Source organism: Amblyraja radiata, chromosome 16 (genome assembly GCF_010909765.2).
Source record: "Amblyraja radiata isolate CabotCenter1 chromosome 16, sAmbRad1.1.pri, whole genome shotgun sequence".
In the NCBI taxonomy this organism is placed as follows: domain Eukaryota; kingdom Metazoa; phylum Chordata; class Chondrichthyes; order Rajiformes; family Rajidae; genus Amblyraja; species Amblyraja radiata.
The window spans coordinates 24,870,386-24,891,897 of record NC_045971.1 but is presented as its reverse complement, the minus strand read 5'-3'; the positions used below and the strand labels follow the sequence as shown (position 1 = coordinate 24,891,897).

The following is a 21,512-nucleotide window of genomic DNA, read 5'->3' as shown; positions in this document are numbered from 1 at the left end:
CTTAAAACTTAAAGTTCCCTTTAGAGGAAGACACTCTGTAAAGGTGTTAATACAATATAATGGAGAGGCTGTCGGAATCTAAAGGTGCAACGTTACCAACACTGTAATAATCCTGAAGGTGTACTAACTGATTAGTGTGAAATACAAGCAGAGACCATAAAAGATACATTAAGCTTTAACGGGTCATATGATGGTCTGGAAGACTGGAACATGTCTTGAATGTTTTGCTCCTCAAATTGTATTAACCTTTTTGCAATGGTGCAGCAGGCCATAAAGATGAGTCAGTGTGGGAATGGGTTGCACAAAGTCGCAGAATTAAAGCAACATGTGACAAGCAACTCAGAGGGGGACTCCTGCAGACGGAACCCAATTGTTTTGTAAAGTAATCATCCACTGATGTTTGTTTTCTCCAGGAGGCTGCACGCAGTGCACTAGAATGGGAAAAGTGCAAGCAAATTGCTGATCATGTGAAAAAAAAAAATGTTGGACCCCCAGGTGAAAGAGAAGAGGTGAAAGCCTGGGTGTTGCATTTTATGCAGCTGCATGGTAATGCAGCCTGCCATAATGCATTTTGCTATGCAGGGTACCACATCAAGAATTCCAATAAAATAGCGCTTACAAAATACAATGGAATATGAATAGAAACAAATGCTTCCTCCAATTCCTTGTTTAAACTCTGCATAACTCCTTTTAATCAACCAGAGAAAGAAAAACAAAATGAATTTCACTTTCCAGTCAAGGCTTGGAAAATAAGTCATTTAAAATTTGCAATGGAAAACGCAGTTTCAAAGTCAAGATTGTTGAGGTGGCTAGTTGTTGCTTTCTGCAACACTCCTAACCTGCTAGAGAACTTCTATAATTATTGTTTGACTAGTCCTTCTATGCTACAACAGAAAGTGGCCTCAATACATCTGTGGACCAGAAAAGCACCATTTTGGACTGTTAGTCCTCTAGACAAATGCCAATTGTAAATCAGCATCTGTAGTTCTTGTGTCTCCATTTTAAGTACAAAATAGTTAAACTACCTCCATACAAAGGTACAAGAGTTTACTTGTTTAGACCCAGAGTTCAGAGTACACTTGCAAGCTTATTCAGACAAAATCACTACATCCTGAAAGCAGGAAAAGAAACAAAATGGTGGTAAGAATTTGACTCCAAAGATCAGCTCTTCCATTTTTCCATGCGATACGCATGCTAACTCATTCAACTACTGGAGCCAGCGCTTGGTGAAAGTACTTAATTCTTCAAATAGTCAGTTTTCTAATCTAGGTGAAAAGGATCATATGACATAAGTTACTGCCGTGTTTCTCGACACATTCTTTCAACAATCATTCTACTCTTCATCCACTAACCAAAAGCCATTACCTGCATATTCAAAACCATGAAGATGACAGCAACAATTATACCATTTTGTTTTACATTAAGGAGTTTTAACCACATGTTATGTATTTGCTTCTGTCAAATGATTCACCACTGGTAAAACCAAATCATTTTACCTCTATCATATACAAAAACTAGAGGATTTAACATAAGCAGTACATGTTACTGCAAAATTTAGTTGGTGCCTCAATTCTTGGTTCAAGTCTTAGCGGCTACCATTGCAGCTGCTTAATATCAACTGGATTTCAATACAATACAATACCATAGAAATATGGTTTCTGCAGTCATACAAGAAAAGAACCAAGACACACACCAACACAATTTACACAAACATCCATCACAGTGAATCTCCTCAATGTGATGGAAGGCAAAGTCTTGTCTCTCCCCTGCTCTCCATTCTTCTCCCGATGTCAAAGCCCCCGGCGGGCACTAGCAAGTCCGCGGCCATTTAATCCGCGCCGGGCGATGTAAGGCCCCGCTCCAGGTCACTTTCAACCCTGCAATTCGGGTGGGAGAAGTTGCCGTTGCTGGTGCTCCGCAAAGAGGTCTCCCACCGGGGACCTACAAGCTCCCGGTGTCACCATCCACCGGAGTCGGGTCGCAGCAGTGCGCCATCACAGCTCTCCACGCTCCGAAGCCGGCCAGCTCCAGCTCAGGAACAAGATAGGCAAAAATCAATGTATAAAATATGAGCATGATTGCAGAAGTCATATCAAATTTATGTTGTATGACACAATCATACAAGGATGAAATGTTTATGGCCAATAATAGAAGCAATTTAAAAAAAAAAAACATTAATGAGCATTTCCCAAAAATTACTAAAATGTAAAAAACATTAAATGGAAAGAGAATAAAAAACCTTTTATCTATTACTACTCCCAACCCATATCACAATACTTTAAAAAGTCTCGCAACAGAAGTATCACGAGAAACATGTCATGAATGACAGTTCCATCAAACAAAAAAGATCCTGCAATTAGACATGAAATGTGGCTAGTTGAATTAGACATCTAATGGAAACTGAAAGTAAAGTGTGTTCATCATCTTTTACAGAGCAAGATTTCACAATATGTTCCTTCATCCAGAGACTGACACCATTTGTACAGGAAGTAAAACATCAGGACATCCTGTTACTAGTTCTAAAAGTACTCTAAATAGACCAACTAGGTTTGATTCAGCGCCAAAACTAAAATCAAATTGAAACTGCATGGGAACGGCATGTCATTTTGCAGAGTATTTCCCCTTATTGGAACTGTCAGCAACAGTATCAAGTTATGAGCGGTACTGAAAAATGATTACATTTATGTTGACCGTAACTTCCAAGCTGGTCCATATCTCGATAAGCAACCCTTCATTTACCTCCTGGTTGGGTGATGGGCCGCTTCCTGATTGCCACTGTGGCTGCTGCTTTGCTGCAGCTTACTGATAAACAAATGAGTTTAAACATCCAAATTTGGGCAGTCCTGCACCTAGCACACTGGCATCTTAAGTTGCAGTGCCAGTTGGACATTTATGAACAATGAAGCAGGCAGAGATTCATACATGTAATATCTCTGAAGCAGGCAGATATATTACATACATGGGAGCGTGCTTGAAAGTTATGCTCTTTACATATTGCACGTCTTACAATGCACTTTAACCTACACAATCACAATACGAATACAGCAAATTTCTAGGCCATTACTTCATGAGACTATGTTGCATTTCAGGACTGGCCAATGACAAGTCTAGTCCTAATTCTGCTTTTTACCAGTAGCTTGGGTTATGTGGCCAAGTTTAGACTAGCAGACAATATTCAGGAACAAAAATACTGCTCTTCAAACTAATTCTCACCACGATTTTTTCCAAAATCAAACCTGATTAGCCTCTTCTATTTGCTTCTAGCTTTGAGAAAAATCAAATTAAAATGCATACAAGAATTCAAAGTGGATAATGTAAATTATTGAATGAAGGAACAAACATTATAACATATTTTATGAATCCCCCAAATGATTAAGCAGAATAACCTTGTTTTGGACAGCCAAGAGTTATTTGAAACCAATGTTGACAGCCATTTATTGCCAAGCAGCATAGAATTGAGGATTTTCCTATTGTCTAATAAGAAATCAAGCACACCAGCAAATCATATAACTTGCTTTAAAATATACAGCTGAAGGTTATGATCAGCCAAGCATTTTTGTTTAAAATTCAGACAGCAATGTAGAGGTGGAATTAGATGGAATCTGGCAACACAGTGAAGTAACTGTATGAGAATCCAGTGATCTGGACTTGCAATGTGGGCATATCAGCTTGAATTCATGGTCAAGCAATGTTACATTTAAGATTAAGAATTAAAATTCAAAAGATTAAATCGCAATTAAATGGTCTAACAGCACCACCATAAAACTTCACTGTTTCACTTCATTGATGTCCTTTAGGAAATGACATCTGCTATTCTTATCCATTTAATCTACTCCAGTGCTTTGAACCCATATCCAATGAACAAATGTTACGTGAGAAAATAGCTTGGAATCATTTTAATGGATGATTAAGCCATCTATAAATCCTTTTTTAATACTAAAATTGGACGTCCAATCAAAAAGTCCTACTTAATCAGCCATTAATGTTAAAAGTGTCAAAAAAATGGTAATTTAAAAAAAAAAAATTGATGCCATTGCAAAAGGAGCAACTTTGTTTACAAAACCTGCTTTAATGGCTGGAAAAAAATAAATAAAATCAGTTTTCCCATCAGAAATAATGCATAGGATAAGGCAGCAGCTTTTTTCCCCTTATAATCATGCCGAAGTTAACAGCTCCACCAGCATTATCGAAGAAAACATTAGCTTTTACTTTCTCAGTGCTCAGGGTAGAGATTTTACCAGACCTGAAGCTAGTGAAAGATGCACAACACTAAAACTTTTCATAATCAATGAAAGAATAGACTGCACTGAAATTTAATTTAGCCATTATCAATTTTGAAGATATACAAAATGAAATCCAGAAAGCACTCCATTGCAAAATACATCAAAATGTATGGGGAAATGTGGAGAATTTGCAACTTCTCCTCAATATCATGGGAGTAAAGTCCAAGGTTACTCAAGAAAAAAAAAAATGCAAAGCAAAAATATGGTAGACTGGGAAATGTTGGAAAACAATCAAGATAAAGGCATCTAAAGAAACAATTGCATTTGATGAAATATTACAACTGATTTCCCAAAAATCTCAAACACAAGCCCCAAATGAGGGCTGGGGTGTTGCTTCCCTAAAATGTGTCTGAAATCAAAATGTAATTGTTGAATAAGTACTTCTAAATTGCATCCATCTCATTACTGTACATTGGAGAAGATTATTCTGTGTTTACTCCCACTTAGAGGTCACATGTTACTACTTTGATTGAGTTTTTTTTGCTGAGATGACGACTGTGATCGATGAGGGTATGTCTGCATAGATTTTAGCAAGCCAAATACAAGTTGGAGGAACAGCACCTCATAATTTGCTTGGGCAGCTTACAACTCAGCAGCATGAATATTGATTTCTCTAACCAAGTAACCCTTGCATATTCTCTCTCCCACAGTACCTCTTCGATCCTAGTTATCCCTACTAATTTCACTGTCATCCTCGTTATCCTACTAATTTCACTCATTATCACCTTCTCCACAGCCAACAATGGACCATTGTGGGCTTGATCATCTTTGCTGGCTTTGATTTGTTCTTTGCATACATTTCATTCATTTGCTCTTTGCACCTCTTCATATCTCCAGTTTCCCTCTCCCCTGACTCAGTCTGAAGAAGGGTCTTGATTCAAAACGTCACCTATTCATTTTCTTCAGGGATGCTGCCTGACCCACTAAGTTGCTCCAGAATTTTGTGTCTATCTTTGGTGCAAACCAGCATTGGCTGTTCCTTCCAACACAAGGAGGCATATGAACTGCTTCTCTTCATTGGTCAGAGCATTGAGTGCACGAATCAGGATGTCACGACAGCTCTACAAGATTTTGGTTAGGTCATATTTGGACTGATGCCTGCAGTTCTGGTCACCCCATTATAGGAACGACATGGAAGCTTTGGAAATGGAGCAGAGGAAGCTTACCAGAATGAAGCCCGAGTCGAGGGCATTAGCTATAGCAAGGGGTTGGACAGACTTGGATGGCTTTCTCTGGTATGCCAGAGACTGCAGCGAACCCTTATGAGAAAAGTATGATTTGTGGAGAGAGTAGACAGTCAAAACCCATTTCCCCGGATGGAAATATCAAATACTAGAGGTATAGCTTTAAGGAGAGGGGGCGTAGTTTAAAGTTCTAAGTTTTGTTTCTGCACAGCGGGTAGCAAGTGCCTAGAACGCACGTCCAGGAGTGGTGGTAAAGGCAGATAGGATAGTGGCATTGAAGGGACTTTTGGATAAGCGCATGGATATACGGGGAATGGAAGTATATAGATTATCTGCAGGCAAATAAGGGTATGTGGTGGCATCATGTTCCTGTGCTTTGTTCTAAACCTAACCTAACCTGTGCTTTTGTAATCTTAAAATGAAAATCCCAAGTCGTTCTTTCTTCAACTTCCATCAACTGTACAGGGATATGGTGCCCTGTACTGCAGAATGCATTAGCTACCAGCGTTGCTACATTAGTAAATGGTAATCTGAAATTACAGGTTGATTACAAGAATCTATTCCTTGAAGTCTCAAGATCACATTTCTAACAAAAAATCAAATGCCAATTTAATTCTGAACTAGACCAAAATGTTTCGAACTCATTCCTGAAGCCATTTGAGAGAATGCAAAGATTGCAGTGCAATTAGAATGAAACAGTTGTTCATTATCAAATGTCATTCATAAAGTTTCCTCCTTATCATTTCACCAGGGGCCATTAACAGTAAGGCACACCAGAAATGCATGTACTCGCAGGGTGAGCAATACAACAGCAGAGCTTCTATACAGTTTTAAAGATGCTGCTGCACCCGCTGAGTTTCCCCAGCAATTTTGTGTACCTTCGATATTCCAGCATCTGCAGTTCCTTTTTGAATACCATAATTGAAGGCCTGATTAACCAGATTGTCCAAATGAAAATATCGCTGTCCAAACTTAAAATCTTTCCTCAATTACAAGGAAGCATTCAGGATACAGATAACAAAGGAGAGAAAGAATTGGAATTAGAATGCCTTTATTGCCCTTCAAACAAAGGTTTGAACGAAATTTTGTTCCCTGCAGTCATAACAGCAAAAAAAAAGAAAGCATACAATTAGCAGTTCCACACAAACATCCATCACAGTGAATCTCCAAACATCTCCTCACTGTGATGGAAGTCTTATCTCTTCCCTGTTCTTCTCCCGTGGTCAGGCAGTCAAACAGCTGCGTCGAAGCGATCGAGGCTCTTGATGTTAAAGCCCCCGGCGGGTGATGGTAAGTCCCGCGGCCGATTAAGCCTCGCCGGGCTGATTCAAACCCCGTGATTCGGGGCGGACGAATCTGCCATTGTGGGATCTCCTGAAAATCGGTCTCTTACCAGGGACCTGCAATCTCCCGATTTTACCATCCACAAGGCCTGCGGCCGAAGCCTCCGAAGTCAGGTCGCAGCCGCAGTGCCACCACAGCCTCCAATGTTAGCCAGCTCCGTGATGTTAAGTCCGCAGGCTCTACGACTGGAGCCCTCGGGTCGATTTCGGTTGGAGGCTGCCAGCTCCACGAAGTTAGGCCCCAGCGAAATGGATACACGACAAGGAAAAGGTCACGTCCCTAATCAAGGAAGAGATTAAAAGTTTCCCCCACCCCCCCTCATACACACAACTAAAAATAAACCAAAAACATACTCCTGACAGAAAAAAAAGAAAGAAAAACGGACTGCAGGCGAGCCGCAGCCACAAGGATGTTTGTGTGGAACTGCTAATTGTATGCTTTCTTTTTTTTTGCTGTTATGACTGCAGGGAACAAAATTTGCGCAAATTGGAGGAACAGCACCTCATATTTTGCTTGGGCAGCCTGCACCCCAGCAGTATGAACATTGACGTCTCGAACTTCAAGTAGCCTTTGCTTTCCCTCTCTCCATCCCCAGTTCTCCGTCCACTCTTACTGTCTCCGACCACATTTTATCTATGTACCACCCACTCCCGACATCAGTCTGAAGAAGGGTGTTGACCCGAGACGTCACCCATTCCATTTCGCCAGAGATGCTGCCTGTCCCACTGAGTTACTCCAATATTTTGTGTCTATCTCAAGATACATTCCATCAGCTCCATCCAAGAATTGAGATATAAGATTTCTACCAATTGTTCCCACTTCAAAATGAGATGGTGCTGGAATGGGCAGAATGAAGAGTAACATTTGGATTACACTGACAAACATCAAAAAAAGTATAATAGGATTAACCAAGTACAAATGGGTTTAGTCACATAAATTTGTTTCCTTAGAGTTAATGAGAGCTACACTCACTTGCAACACTTGCAATAGGTAATTCTATAATTGGTAGTCCTATTTTCCAAGCCTAATGCACTTAGTCTCCGACGCATTTGAAAATTTAGCTTAATACCAATTGCTGCACTTAAATTTTATGGAACCAATTAGACGTTGAAAGAAAGAACGGATTAGCCTTGGTTAGTATTGTTCCATTGAGATTTATACTAAATGGTGACCATCCCCAAATCACCTTCCAAATTGAAAAGCTCAATGTAATTTGTCATGTCCAGTTTTAAACCAATTTACTAATGTCAAATGATTCTTATTACACAAATTGTGAATGATTCCAAAACACTCAAGTACAACCAATAAATTTACCCTGAAAAAACTCCAAGCTGCTTTATGCTATTTGTGCAAATCCTTACAGGATATGTTAGTTGCTTAGAAGTGACACTTAAGATTTGATTGGTATTAGAGGTAGTTCTGCTATAACATGTTTTCATAACACAAATAGTATACAACATGATTGACAAATTGGGGAATACTATTTGTATTATGCAGACAGAATTGATATCTAATCATGTACATAAGCCACTTGGGAAATTGATGAAAAAGGCCATCTCTTGAAGAAAGTCCAGGTAAAAGAAACTTTCATGTAACCTCTCTGCAGTAAGCAGACGGTAGTTTCTCAAGAACACAGCTCACCATGGGTGGCCATTGAAATCGACAAAGTTCGGTCTCTTCTATTAACACTTGTGCAATGATACTATTAAACAACGTGACACCCATCTTTTATTATTTTAAGCCTCCGGTAACAAAAATAAAGTTGTAGCTATTAAAAGACTTATCTTTGAAAATACTGTGGGAGAAAGATTTATTATCGCAAGTCTGAAACCCTTGCCTTAACCCCCTTGCTTCCTCCATTAACAATTTTTATAAAGTGAATTTTTTACAACAAGGTTTCTTAGGAATGCATTATTGCATTATAGCAGAGCTACCTGTACTACTTTTATTTTTTAATTCTTAAAGATATGGAAAAACTGATAAAATGTTTGGAACATGCTATTTACTTATCTTTAGTAAATTAGGAAGCAGGGAGAAATAAGTCTCCAAGTTTTCTGAGCATCTTGACCAACAATGCTACCATTAAGACAAAATAACTTTCCTGGCATCGCTGGCATCTTCTACAATTTCCAGAAGCTCTGGCCTAAGCTAACAGTAATTTTAAGTATTTGGATCCAAAATTTTACATATTTGCAGTCTCCTGTGCCTATGGTATTTGCTTCAGTATTATGCAACTCTTTTTAAATGTGAGTGTTTAATCTCATCACATAAAACAAGTTAACTTGTTATTTTTATCTACAACCTTGGACACAATAGCTAAGATTTCTCAAGGAAGAAAAATAAATTTGGCCAATTTATTTGAAGCAACTGACAATATGAAATGGAATCAGATCTCCAAAATTTCAGTCCATCATGCAGATGAGAAAATGTGATGAATCATTTAATCATTCAAAAGAACTTGATTATGCAAGAGATGAACTTTGCTCCTTTCAATCTCCATTTACTGGATCACAGTCACGCCAATGATCTTCCATTCACACCAAACACATTTTGTTTAATGTCAGTAGGATTTTGTTGCATTTTAAAACAGCTTTCTATAAAAACTCCATTCTAGTACCACCCAACTAAAATAAAAGCTTAAAAATAGCTTTCAAAATGGCAAAACCCATTAAAATTACTCTTTACAGAAAGCGAGCAAAAGCTTGCAGAGTGAATATGACTATAAACATATTCTGCAAAATGTGTAGAGGAAAATTTGAATGACAACTTTCCTTTCAATTAAAATTACCAAAGCATACAAAGATGTAAACTAAAGGTTACGATTTGACCTTTCAAAACTGCTCTGTCGCCCATTGGGATCCATGAATCAACTACCTTTTAATCCGTTGAAGGGTCCAGACCCATCCAACCATCAACGCTGCCTTACCTGCTTTCCTCCAACAATCCTCTTTTAACTCCAACTTCAGTACCTAAGTTTTATCTCTTATTATCCTAGCATTGACCAGTTTCTGTTAGTTGATACTAAAAGTCTATTTCAGATTTGAGGATTTCACAACCCAAGGATAAAGAATTCCAAAGATTCACCAGATAAAAGTTCCAACTGCATGGAAACTTATTCGGAAGATATCTCTTAGTTCCACACTCCCAACAGCTAAATGTTTAAGCCTCTCAAGAGACAATTGTATCCAAAGTCTGAGGAATTTTGGCCCAAGCATATTGTTTTTCATTCTTCATCACCCCCCTCTGATAAACAGGAACCAGAGCAGCAAGCCCATGTTGTATTCCAGGAGAGTATTTTCTTATTGAATGTTTACATTTTAACTATCAAACTTGTATACCAAGTAGTAATGTGTATTGCAGAAAACAAAACACCAAAGACATTAGATTAATGACAGGCATACTAAAAATGTAGAGTCAAGCAGAGAGATTTTGGGAAGAAATTCCCATTGAATGTGAATAATCACTACTGGTGAACAACTGGAAGACAAGAGGGAGGTGGTAACAGGAGACAGGGTAAAAGGCTAAGCAATGTAGAAGCGGAGTGACTCAAGGAGATAATTAATGAAGGACAAACGTGTGGTATTGGGGTTAAGATTTGTGAGACAGAATTTTAGTTAAGCTTGATAAAGTCTTACGAGACCAAGGTAAGATGTCGACCACTTTGCAATAGTGGGTCTGGGAGCTGGCAAAGACATGTATGAGAATTCCAATAAATCCTTAGCCAACTTAGGTAGAAATAACAAAAAAGTTCAATGAAAAAAGAAATGTTTAAACAAGGAGTATACCAGAGGGAAGAAAACAGACTGCTCGAGGAATGCAGCAAGTAGGGTAGAATCTGTGGAAGGATATGCACAAACACCGTTTTGGATCAGCATTGAGGGTTTAGCCCCAAAAGATCATCCATCCATTTCTCGGCACAGACGCTGCCTGACCTGCTGAGTTTCTCTAGCTGTCTGTTTTTCCTCAAGATTCCACCATCTGCAGTCTCACAAGTATCTGAAGTTACATTCATGCAAAGTTCAGTCATTGACTTGTTACAAGAGTGAATCATGCCAGTGAAGGTCCTGTGTTAAATATGTGTTTGTCAATGTAGATGCCTGTCTTCTTTCTGAACATCAGACTACGCAATTAAGAAAAAAAATCTTTATTTTGAAGATAGGTGAAAGCTATCAGATGTCCTCAATAATACATTGCCCAGGTAGCTATCTATTATAAAAGTTATCTACCAGAATGAAAGCTGTTGTAATAGAAATCTAGCTTCGTAGACAATATATTAAGTGGGTATGCACAGTTATTAAAAAAAGAATCTATAGATTACAAGCAAGTAACCAAATCTAAAATGGAGTAGGTTCCCTTTCACAAAAACAACAGCTCAGAGTTTGGAAGGGTTGGCAAATTAGAACATTATGCTTTCACCTTTGGAATCTAGTTTTGAATCCAGTCAACTGATGTAAAAAAGTATGACAGCCTTTACAAAGCTTCTAAGCAAGTAGCCTCAACCAAGTTCCTAGAGGTCACAAGCATACAGTGCAAGAGGGCTCATAATTCAGCACTAAGCTGACAGCTTCAGTCCAAAGACAAAGATAGCCGGTGTGGGAAATTGAAACTCACTCACAGCAACTGTTTCTCTTCTGAAGGTGGCTGAAGCACATTTGGCAGAGCTTGAGGCAGACATCAAATGTAAGAGTGGAAAGCAGTTCGCCCACCAGCATGAGACTTACTCATATCGATAAGCATGAAATTTATATTGAACAGATGCAAATGGAAAAACATTGAATCTTAGGATACAGCTCCCAGCAGTGTACCCACCCCCCACAAAAAAGTGAACATGCAGAGTACAATCCAGTAAGGTCTATAGCATTTCTCCATAAATGTATAATTTGCAATCAAGCAGGAACTGGGGATCATCTCCACATCCTAACACAGCTCATCTTCTTATCTTTCCCTCCACACCAGATTCTCACAAGTTATGATGGGCTTCAGAATTCCAAAAAGAAAATGATTGGAAAGTACGCATTTAGATAATGTCCTATTCTAATATAACCAAATAAATTAAAGTTGAAATTGCAAAATTCCTGGGGGAGCAACAAAATACATTCCTCACAACCCTGAGACGAATCAACCAAAATCTTACATTTAAACATCAAGTTATTGGTAAAATAACAATGGATCTGAAAGGAATTAACATCAGGGAACAGTTTCCTAATCAATCGTCAATATTTTGAGAAAGAAAAAAATAAAATTATTTTCACATTTTAGACCAAAGCCGAAATCTCAAAAGGAACTTCAAAATAAATATTCTCATTATCTACCAGAAATAATGGCAAGCTAAACAGCCAGGACTCGGCATAAAATTATGCACCAAACACCTAATTCTACAACATACCTTATTATACCTTTTAACACTGTTTTTGGATTGAATTCTGTTTTTAATTTGTGTCACTGTGATGTCTTTAATTACTTGTTTTATTCCGATTATATGTTTTTATTCCGATTACTATGTAAGGTGTCCTTGAGATGTATGAAAGGCGCCCATTAAATAAAATGTATTATTATTATTATACCTTATTTCTCCCCTCCCAACATCACCACCCAAAGGCAGATAACTGTTGTGCAATTTGTTTCACAAAGATGCATTACAGGAACTTAAACTGTTAGCCTTAACAATTGGAGAGAAAATTAGAAACACACCCGGGGCAATACCTAAACTTTTCCAATCACAGTAAAACAATCTGGAAATATTATGTAGTATATAAGGTATAGAAATCCATAATTGCTGAGCAAGGGAAAGATGCACAAAACAGAACAGCAATAGGATTTGCTAAACATTTAGAAAACCTACAAAATTTAGCCTGAAGAGTAAAATCAAATATTTTTTTTTAAAAATTGAAAGATCCAATAGTGTAGGACGGAACTGCAGATGCTGGTTAATACCGAAGATAACGAGTCTTGACCTGAAACATCACTCATTCCTTCTCTCCAAAGATATAATAGTGATGTTATTAATTGTGCTTTTGAAATAGAGAGAGGTTGATGGGCATTTCAATGCTGACATCTTACCAGACAGGCTCCAGAACATGAGAGATTAAAATCATAAAGTTGAAATTTCATCCAGGTGAAACATTGAGTTATTTACTAGGACACATTAACATCGATTTAAAATAGTACATCTGGCCAAGCTTAATTTCCAGGTGATCCAATACAAAGAGTCTGAAAAGATGCATAGATGTTTTCCCCTTTCTTTGCACCCCTCCGAATAGCACTCAAAATGCCAAATGCATTTTCTTCACCTACAAAGCAACAGTAAGTCAAAACACTAGGTCCAGACAAGACACTCAAATGCATAAACAACTGAACGTGGGACACAATGAAGTGCATAATGAAGCCTTGCAATAACTGTATCTACATTGACAAACAAAGCATTTCAATCTTCCTTAATGGAAAAATAATTAGGTCTGTTGCAAATCAAAGAATCTTGAAACATAGATATGATAGTGAGGGGATCAGTTTCAGCCAGCTACCCACGACACCAATCTTCAATTGGGATACCATATGGCAGATGTTATGTTAGAACACAAGTCAATTGACCTCCCCCCCTCCCCCAAATAAAGGTTCCTCGCTATACAATACACATTTTGACAATCAAATCAAGGCTTTTGTTTACACTATGAAATCAGGTCACCTATAAATCATATTCATATTGATCACATTCTGATGACTCCACTGATCACAGCTGTGCTTTTATTGGATTTGTTGAACACAGGTGATCTGCTACACGCCTCGGTCTCCAGTTTCAAACCAGTCACAGAAGCAATTTAAAATATCAGTGTCATTAAATACAATTTTGTAATTCCAGTGGTTTTCAGATTCCATCCTTCACCATACATCAGCCGAAAATGATTTTGTGTGGTTTCTACAGCCAGGTAATTGTGCGCAAAACTGGAAACAGCAGTAGCTTTAATGACAATATACAATTAACTTTCCATTAGGGCACCTGCCCACTAGAACCCAAGTGACTTTAACCTGTTAGAAGTTTTAAACCCAACGTCCTTCGGAAAATTACTGAAAATGATTAAATTTTTACCATTAAATTTAATGCGTTTAAAGTTAATCGTTAATCTTTTCTTCCTTCCCCAGCTCCCTCCACACCTCACAAATGGTACATCTTGGCTTCAACACCGACTTAAATCATTAAACAGATTGGAGACTGCAAAACGTTCTTGAACTTAGAGGAAGAATTGGAAGCAACAGTAAACTTTATCTCAAAATCATTTCATACTCACAACGGATTTCACTATTTTAAAATATCATGCATTCAGCTACTATTCATAAAAATATTAACCCATGATGCATTTAAGATATTTATTCATTAGGGCACTTTATCAAAATACCTGTGTAGCTTTCTCATTCTCCCAGGATAAAGAGTGCACATCGGTGTCACGAGGCCACTGTCCTATCAAGTAAGGTCCAATTATGGTGTCGAGTGAAGACGTGCGACGTATACAAGATCTTGTCTTATGAAGCTTGGGTTTCTCAATGGCTAAAGAGAAAAAAGAAATTCCAATTCTCAGAACATTCCCCACATTATTTTCAGTCAAATGCCTGTCCAATTCCATTTTCAAAGGGTTGATTACTTCAATCATCCATATAATTCCCCACATCACACACAAAGATCTGCCATCACCTCACATCCACCCATCCTCATGCTATTTATCCATCACTGAATTTGTTGCCTCCGATTCTTGAGCTATTCACTAATGACATTTCCCAGTTAAGAGTTATTCCATGTGAAGATCTTCCTCTATTTTTCTGCCATTCCAATTAAGATGGAGTGTTTTTAGGAATGGCCTTTTTATTTCATTACTCATTTTGGGTCAACTTATTATAAGCATACCCAATGTGATGGCTGCAACTTGGTCCATTAAATATTTTCAGCACATCCCATTCAAATGTCAATGGTAATATGAAATCACCCTGGAATTTAATAATACAAGCATCCAGAATACCACAAGCGTACAGTAAAGCGACCTTGTACAATGCAGGATGAGAACCAGAATTATTGTGCAGCTGGCTGTGGTCCACCTGGAAGCACTTGTTACAGGCTTTCTGTTCCCAATTTTATAATTTCCATAGTACAAATAATTTCTAATACACCCATTTTCTTTTGTTGAAACCTTGTGAAAATTGTGCAACTGACATCCAAATATCCTGCTTTAGATGCAACTGCAAAGAGGAATTATTAATATCTTAAGAAATGTCAGCTTTCTCCAGTTAATATGCTGCACTCAAACCAAATCTCTCATGTATCATTCAAACAAAATGGATAGGCTTATTTTACTTTATTTGCGCCTGATCTGGTTTATTTTACTTTCACTACCTACAGGACTATTGGTCCAAAATGGATAACGGGGATAGTAACTATTAAGTTAGTGATGCATATGTTCTTTGTCTGCAATAAGATCTGTGTATACATAAGGAAAATAAAGATTAGATGACCATGTTTTGACATAAATAATAATATTTAGATAAAGTACAAGAATATACAGTTCAAATAAAATACATGAAACTATAGCTAGCGCATTTATCTTCGATGTGTTAACAGTTGGGTGTATTCAGTATTAATTATTAAAATTTGCTATATACAAATGGAGCAAATGGGAGCTATCCAGACGAGAAACCAAGATCACAAAATTCTGATCCTTCGAAAACCAAAGCAGATAGGAAAAGACTTCCATAACACGCATGCGACCAACAATCAAATCTCGTGAAATTAATGTAAATCAATGTGCTAAAATCCAATTTTTGACGATTGTATTAAGAACAGGAAAGAAATAAACTTGTCTCAGCCTTCATTAAGAAGATGTCAGTTCTTTAGAATAAATACAACAAAATCTCAGCCATTACCACAACTAAAACTACTTCCTCCTACAACCTCAAGGCTGCCTGACAAACCTTCACATTGATAACTTGTATTTTGAAAATGATGGAAAGATGTTAACCTCTCAACCCATGTCATATCTGAAAAAATGATAGGCAATGTCCACAACTATGCCAGTTACATTTTAGAGCAACTTCAGCAGCAGTTCATTATTCTACTTTTCTCCAACTCCATCCGATTTGGCCAATGGACAATTACATCTAAAATCTCTTCAATCAACATGAAAATTTAACCTATATGCACCTTCCCTACTTTCACCATCACCCTACTTTCAAAACCTTACCTATGCTGCTCTTTTCACTGCAAGTATTCACAGCAAAACAGTTAATACTTTGACCAAGTGCATCTCAAGGTGCCAAGTCTATAAATATATAAAGATGCATGGTGGCCTGCAGGTTAGAGATTTACCAGAAACATTAATTTTATATCTCTCTGCAAATATGCTTATTACCTACTGAATTTATTCAGCATTTGTGTTTTTAAAATCACAGAATATGCACTCAAGAGCTTTTAGATGTATTCAATTTCATTGGTGCCATGTCACAACCACTTGCAATCCAGTTGTTCTATCCATCACACCCACCCATTCATAATTTAGGTACTAATTTAAAGTACACTCAGAAATTGGCTTTAAATTACCACATGGACCTAAAAAAATCATGCACTATTTAAGATTTTTTAAAAAAAAACTATTTCAATGCCATGTTTAAAGCTTATGACATTTCTTTCCAATTTTCTATGTGCAAATCTCAAACTGTAATTACAACTAATCTTTTCAGATGAAGAAAAATTACATTAGAACTTTTTTAAGTCACGCCGTCAAAAACATCATGTTAATACTAAATTAAATGTTGTTTTCTTACAATGATTATGTTCATAAGCATACGTTTTGCTCCATGAATAGCATGTTTTTCTCCAAATGAGACGCAATCAGCAAGTTTGATATAGTCAAATTACTTAGATAATGCACAAGAATAAGAAACTTTAAATCCATTTTGCAGGAAGAATGAGTATTAACAAATATGCTTGGACCAAAGTTATTCATGGAAAACCCCAATAACAGAAAATGGCATGGATTTCCCTCTGCAAGTTATTTTTTTAATAATTAAAGAGATGCCACCAACATGCTTCAGTTGAGAAACAATAAAAGGAATGGTTCCTCCATTGCTATTGAAAGATTAAGTTTTTGTTAATTACTGTGCCCATTATGTAAAGTTCAAATTAACATGTACAGCTCGGCCCGATGTTGCAGATGTTCTGGAGGATTTGATTCAAAGTTTGTCATCATAAATGTTCAGCCCATCATCATGTCACACCGATCTACAAACAACCATTTATACTCCACACACTTCATTCTACTCAAATTCCTGTCAACTCTCTGCAGATTTCACTGCTCACCTGCATACTAGTCAGCAAATTATCTACAAGTACACACATCCTTGGGCTATGGGAGGAACCCTAGAACCTGTGTGAAGGGGTGTGAAGCAGAAAATCTACATGGTAACAGGGATAATGTGAAAACTCCACACAAACAGTACAGGTCATAATTGAACCCGAAATTCTGAACTTGAATATCTGAGGCTGCAGCTCCATTAACTGTGGCATCCCACAAGACAGCAAACATTTTCAAGTGCCACAAAGTGCACAACAAAGTGGTGTAAATGTTATGAAGGTAGACAAAAGTGCTGGAGAAACTCAGCGGGTGCAGCAGTATCTATGGAGCGAAGGAAATAGGCAACATTTCCGGCCGAAACCCTCCTTCAGACTGATGTAGGGTGGGCGGGGGGGGGGGAGAAGAAAGGAAGAGGAGGAGCCCGAGGGCTGAGGGAGAGCTGGGAAGAGGAGGAGACAGCAAGGGCTACCGGAAATTGGAGAAGTCAATGTTTATGCCACTAGGGTGCAGACTGCCCAAGCGGAATATGAGGTGCTGCTCCTCCAATTTCCGGTGGTGCTCACTCTGGCCATGGAGGAGGCCCAGGACAGAAAGGTCAGATTTGGAATGGGAGGGAGAGTTGAAGTGCTGAGCCACCGGGAGATCAAGTAGGTTAATGCGGACCGAGCAGAGATGTTCGGTGAAACGATCGCCGAGTCTACGCTTGGTCTCACCGATGTAGATCAGCTGACATCTAGAGCAGCGGATGCAATAGATGAGGTTGGAGGAGATGCAGGCGAACCTCTGTCGCACCTGGAACGACTGCTTGGGTCCTTGAATGGAGTCGAGGGAGGAGGTAAAGCGGCAAGTGTAGCATCTCTTGCGGTTGCACGGGAAAGTGCCCGGGGAGGGGGTGGTGCGGGAGGGAAGAATTGACCAGAGAGTTTCGGAGGGAGCGGTCTTTGCGGAAAGCAGACAGGGGGGGGGAAGATGGGAAGATGTGGCGAGTGGTGGGGTCACGTTGGAGGTGGAGAAAATGACAAGAGGATTATTTGTTGTATGTGATGGCTGGTGGGGTGCAAATGTTATGGTGGTCTGCGCCTCAATCTTTTTCTAAGGGGCCCCCGAGACTTTCACATAGCGCCTTTGTGTTAGAAAAGTTAAATTATTTTACTACCAGCTGACTTTGCTGACAAACCAAGCACATGTTAAATATAAGTTCTAACTCCTCTACTGGGGTACTCTACTGTACCCCAAAACTTTTCAACACAAATATTAAAAGAATACTAACTCATTCGATTTTGCTCAATCTAGTTTCACGTAATGACCCATTGCTATCTAGATACAAACCCACTGACTCCCACAGCTACCTAGACTACACTTCTTCCCACCCTGCTTCCTGTAAAGACTATTCCCTACTCCCAATTCCTCAGTCTACGCCGCATCTGCGCCCAGGATAAGGTTTTCCATACCAGGGCATCGGAGATGTCCTCATTCTTTAGGAAACGGGGGGTTCCCCTCTTCCACTCCCTCTACATCCCACAGCTCCACTCTTGCTCCCCCTCCCCCCATTCATAATGACAGAGTCACTCTTGTCCTCACCTTCCACGCCATCAGCCGTCGCATACTGCATGTAATCCTCCAACATTTTCGCCACCTCCAACGGGATCCCACTACTGGCTACAACTTCATCTCCACCCCTTTCTGCTTTCCGTAGAGACCATTCCTTCCGCAACTCCCTGGTCAACCCATCCCTTCCCACGCAAACCACCCCCTCCTCAAGTGCTTTCCCGTGCAACCGCAGGAGATGCAACACCTGTTCCTTTACCGCCCCCCTCGACTATCCAAGGTCCCCGACAGCCTTTACAGGTGAGGCAGAAGTTCACGTGCACCTCCTCCAACCTTGTCTACTGTATCCGCTGTCCCAGGTGTCAAATCCTGTAAATCGGCGAGACCAGGTACAGGCTCGGCGATCGTTTTGCTGAACACCTCCGCTCAGCCCATCTGATCTCCCGGTTGCTCAGTACTTTAACTCCCCCTCCCATTCCCAATCTGACCATGTCAGAGTGAGGCCCAGCGCATATTGGAGGAACAGCACCTCATATTTCGCTTGGGTAGCTTACACACTAGCGGTATGAACCTTGATTTCTCCAACTTCAAATAGCCCTTGCTTTCCCTCTCCTTCCATCCTGTCCCCCTTCCCAGTTCTCCCACCAGTATTGCTGTCTCCGATTACATTCTATCTCTGTCCTGCCCACTCCCCTGATATCAGTATGAAGGGACTCGACCCGAAACGTCACCCATTCCTTCTCTCCAGAGATGCTGCCTGTCCCGCTGAGTTACTCCAGCATTTTGTGTCTACCATCGATTTAAACCAGCATCTGCAGTTCTTTCCTATACACATAATGAAACATTGATTTTGTACAAAATAATCCTTTCCACTGGGAACTTAGAAATGTCTCCACTCATTACAAAAAAAGGTTTTAGAGAAGCTTTCATTCAGTACTTGATTAAATTGAGCCTACCATGGATACTCATTTTGGAATTGTTAGGTCTATTCTCATTAATATGCCTATTTTCGAGAATCAAACTCAAATTTAGCAGCATGAATAATAAGATTCAACCATCACGAGACAAATTCATTTAGTGAAATATTAAAAACAACGCACAAACAGATAAGATTATGAATTTGACAATTTTTCCTGTTTTAGTAATTTGAGGTGAAAAGAAAAATGGAATCTGCTATTCCACTTCTGCATTAATTGCTTCTGTATTTGGAACAATGCCTTAAAATACCTCCACCTTCATTCCGTCCCTATCTCTTGCCTCATCTCAAGTCCTTTCATTGCCAATCTCAATATTTCAGTATTTATGGCTCACATGGCAAGCAAAACTGGACAATGCTCCTCTCAGATGTGCTTTACTTTACAAAATTCTCATAAAAATCAATTTGTTGTTAAGACCAGTCTATGCCGAATGTATGACAAAGCTATTGCATGACAAACTTGAGGTCCCACAGCTCCATCCCAAGATAAATAATTTGGGGATTTGCTAATTTTCCTGAATGTAGTCATATTTCAGTAAGTACGATACACAAAGATTACTATTTCATCACAAAATCCAGCCCTTCAGCTTTCAACAGCTGTAGCAAGCATGCATGGGAACAAAGAACAAAGTGCTACAACCAGCAAATATTTAGAGCAGTCAAACAAACTACAGTAGATAGTAGCCGATCTCACAAGGAAGGGTGGCACCGCATGAAAATGAGATTGTGTAGCTAACTGGAACATGTGTGCCACTCACAACAGGACCCTCCCCATATGCAGCTCAGAAATAGAAGCCAATCTCCATCGAGGAAAAGGTTGACTGGTTTAGATCACAAAATCTGCACTCAAAAAAAGCTGACCAAATACTCACATAAACTGCTTTGGCAAAAAAAGTTTGAAAGCTGCAATTTTGGATTCCTGTCGAGCCACTTTCCTGCTCAGTACATTTGGGATTAAAAAAGGCAATCTGTACCAAAAAAATGTTTTTCTCTTCATTGGCGTTGTAAGAAAGTGCCATTTACTTCTGTCGTTAAAATATTTTGTGAACTGCAGAGTTTCATTTAAAGACTACTTGTCTTTGCAGAAATATTGGGACTGTAGGCATATTTCATAAGCCAAAAGGAACAGGAAATTCTGGTTATAGTTCAAATTATATAGTTATTGAATTTGGAGTGGATACCATTTAACCATGCATTCTTTCATTCAAAAACATAACTATCACCAGGTCTGCCGCCATTAACAATCTAGGATACATCAACTGCAAAGTCAGCTGGATCAACATGTACACCATAGCTGCAGGAACAGGTCATAGGCCTGGTATCTTTCACTGATCAACTCTTCTCCAAAGATTTTCCATCATCTAAAGCACTATTGTATGACCTAATATGCACCACTTGCCTGGATGAGTGAGCTCCAACGATTCTCAAAGATCTCAACATCACCTAAAAACGCAAGTATTTTATTTGTACCCCCACCCAATTTTAATGTTTATTTCCTCCACCTATATCCATCCACTTATCTTCTACTAAGGACTATAGTTCCTTTCTTTGGCTGCAACAATACCCCCCAAACACACAATCTCCATCAACAAAGGTTAGGATGTCAGGCACATGGGGAACACTGTCCTCCAGGTCACACGTCTTAACTTGTAAATAAATGTAAAATTCAATCTGAAACAGGGTCACGACCAGAAACATCACCTATCCATGTCCCCCAGATGTTGACTGACCTGCTGAGTACCCCCACCCTCCAGCACTTTGTGTGTGTGTTTTTTTTTTAAAACTTAGAAATATATCTCTATTCTTTCATAGAAACATAGAAAATAGGTGCAGGAGTAGGCCATTC

The 21,512-nt window shown here is 39.0% G+C and overlaps 1 protein-coding gene across 2 annotated transcripts in view; it reads right to left on the bottom strand.

Moving 5' to 3' along the window:
• fam117a (family with sequence similarity 117 member A) overlaps positions 1–21,512 on the bottom strand; it is a 49,140-nt gene that overhangs the window by 24,175 nt on the left and 3,453 nt on the right. For both annotated transcript variants that reach the window (XM_033035346.1, XM_033035347.1), the window contains exon 2: positions 14,203–14,351. In XM_033035346.1, coding sequence (XP_032891237.1) covers positions 14,203–14,351 — 149 coding nt within the window. The remainder of the gene's footprint in view (positions 1–14,202; positions 14,352–21,512) is intronic.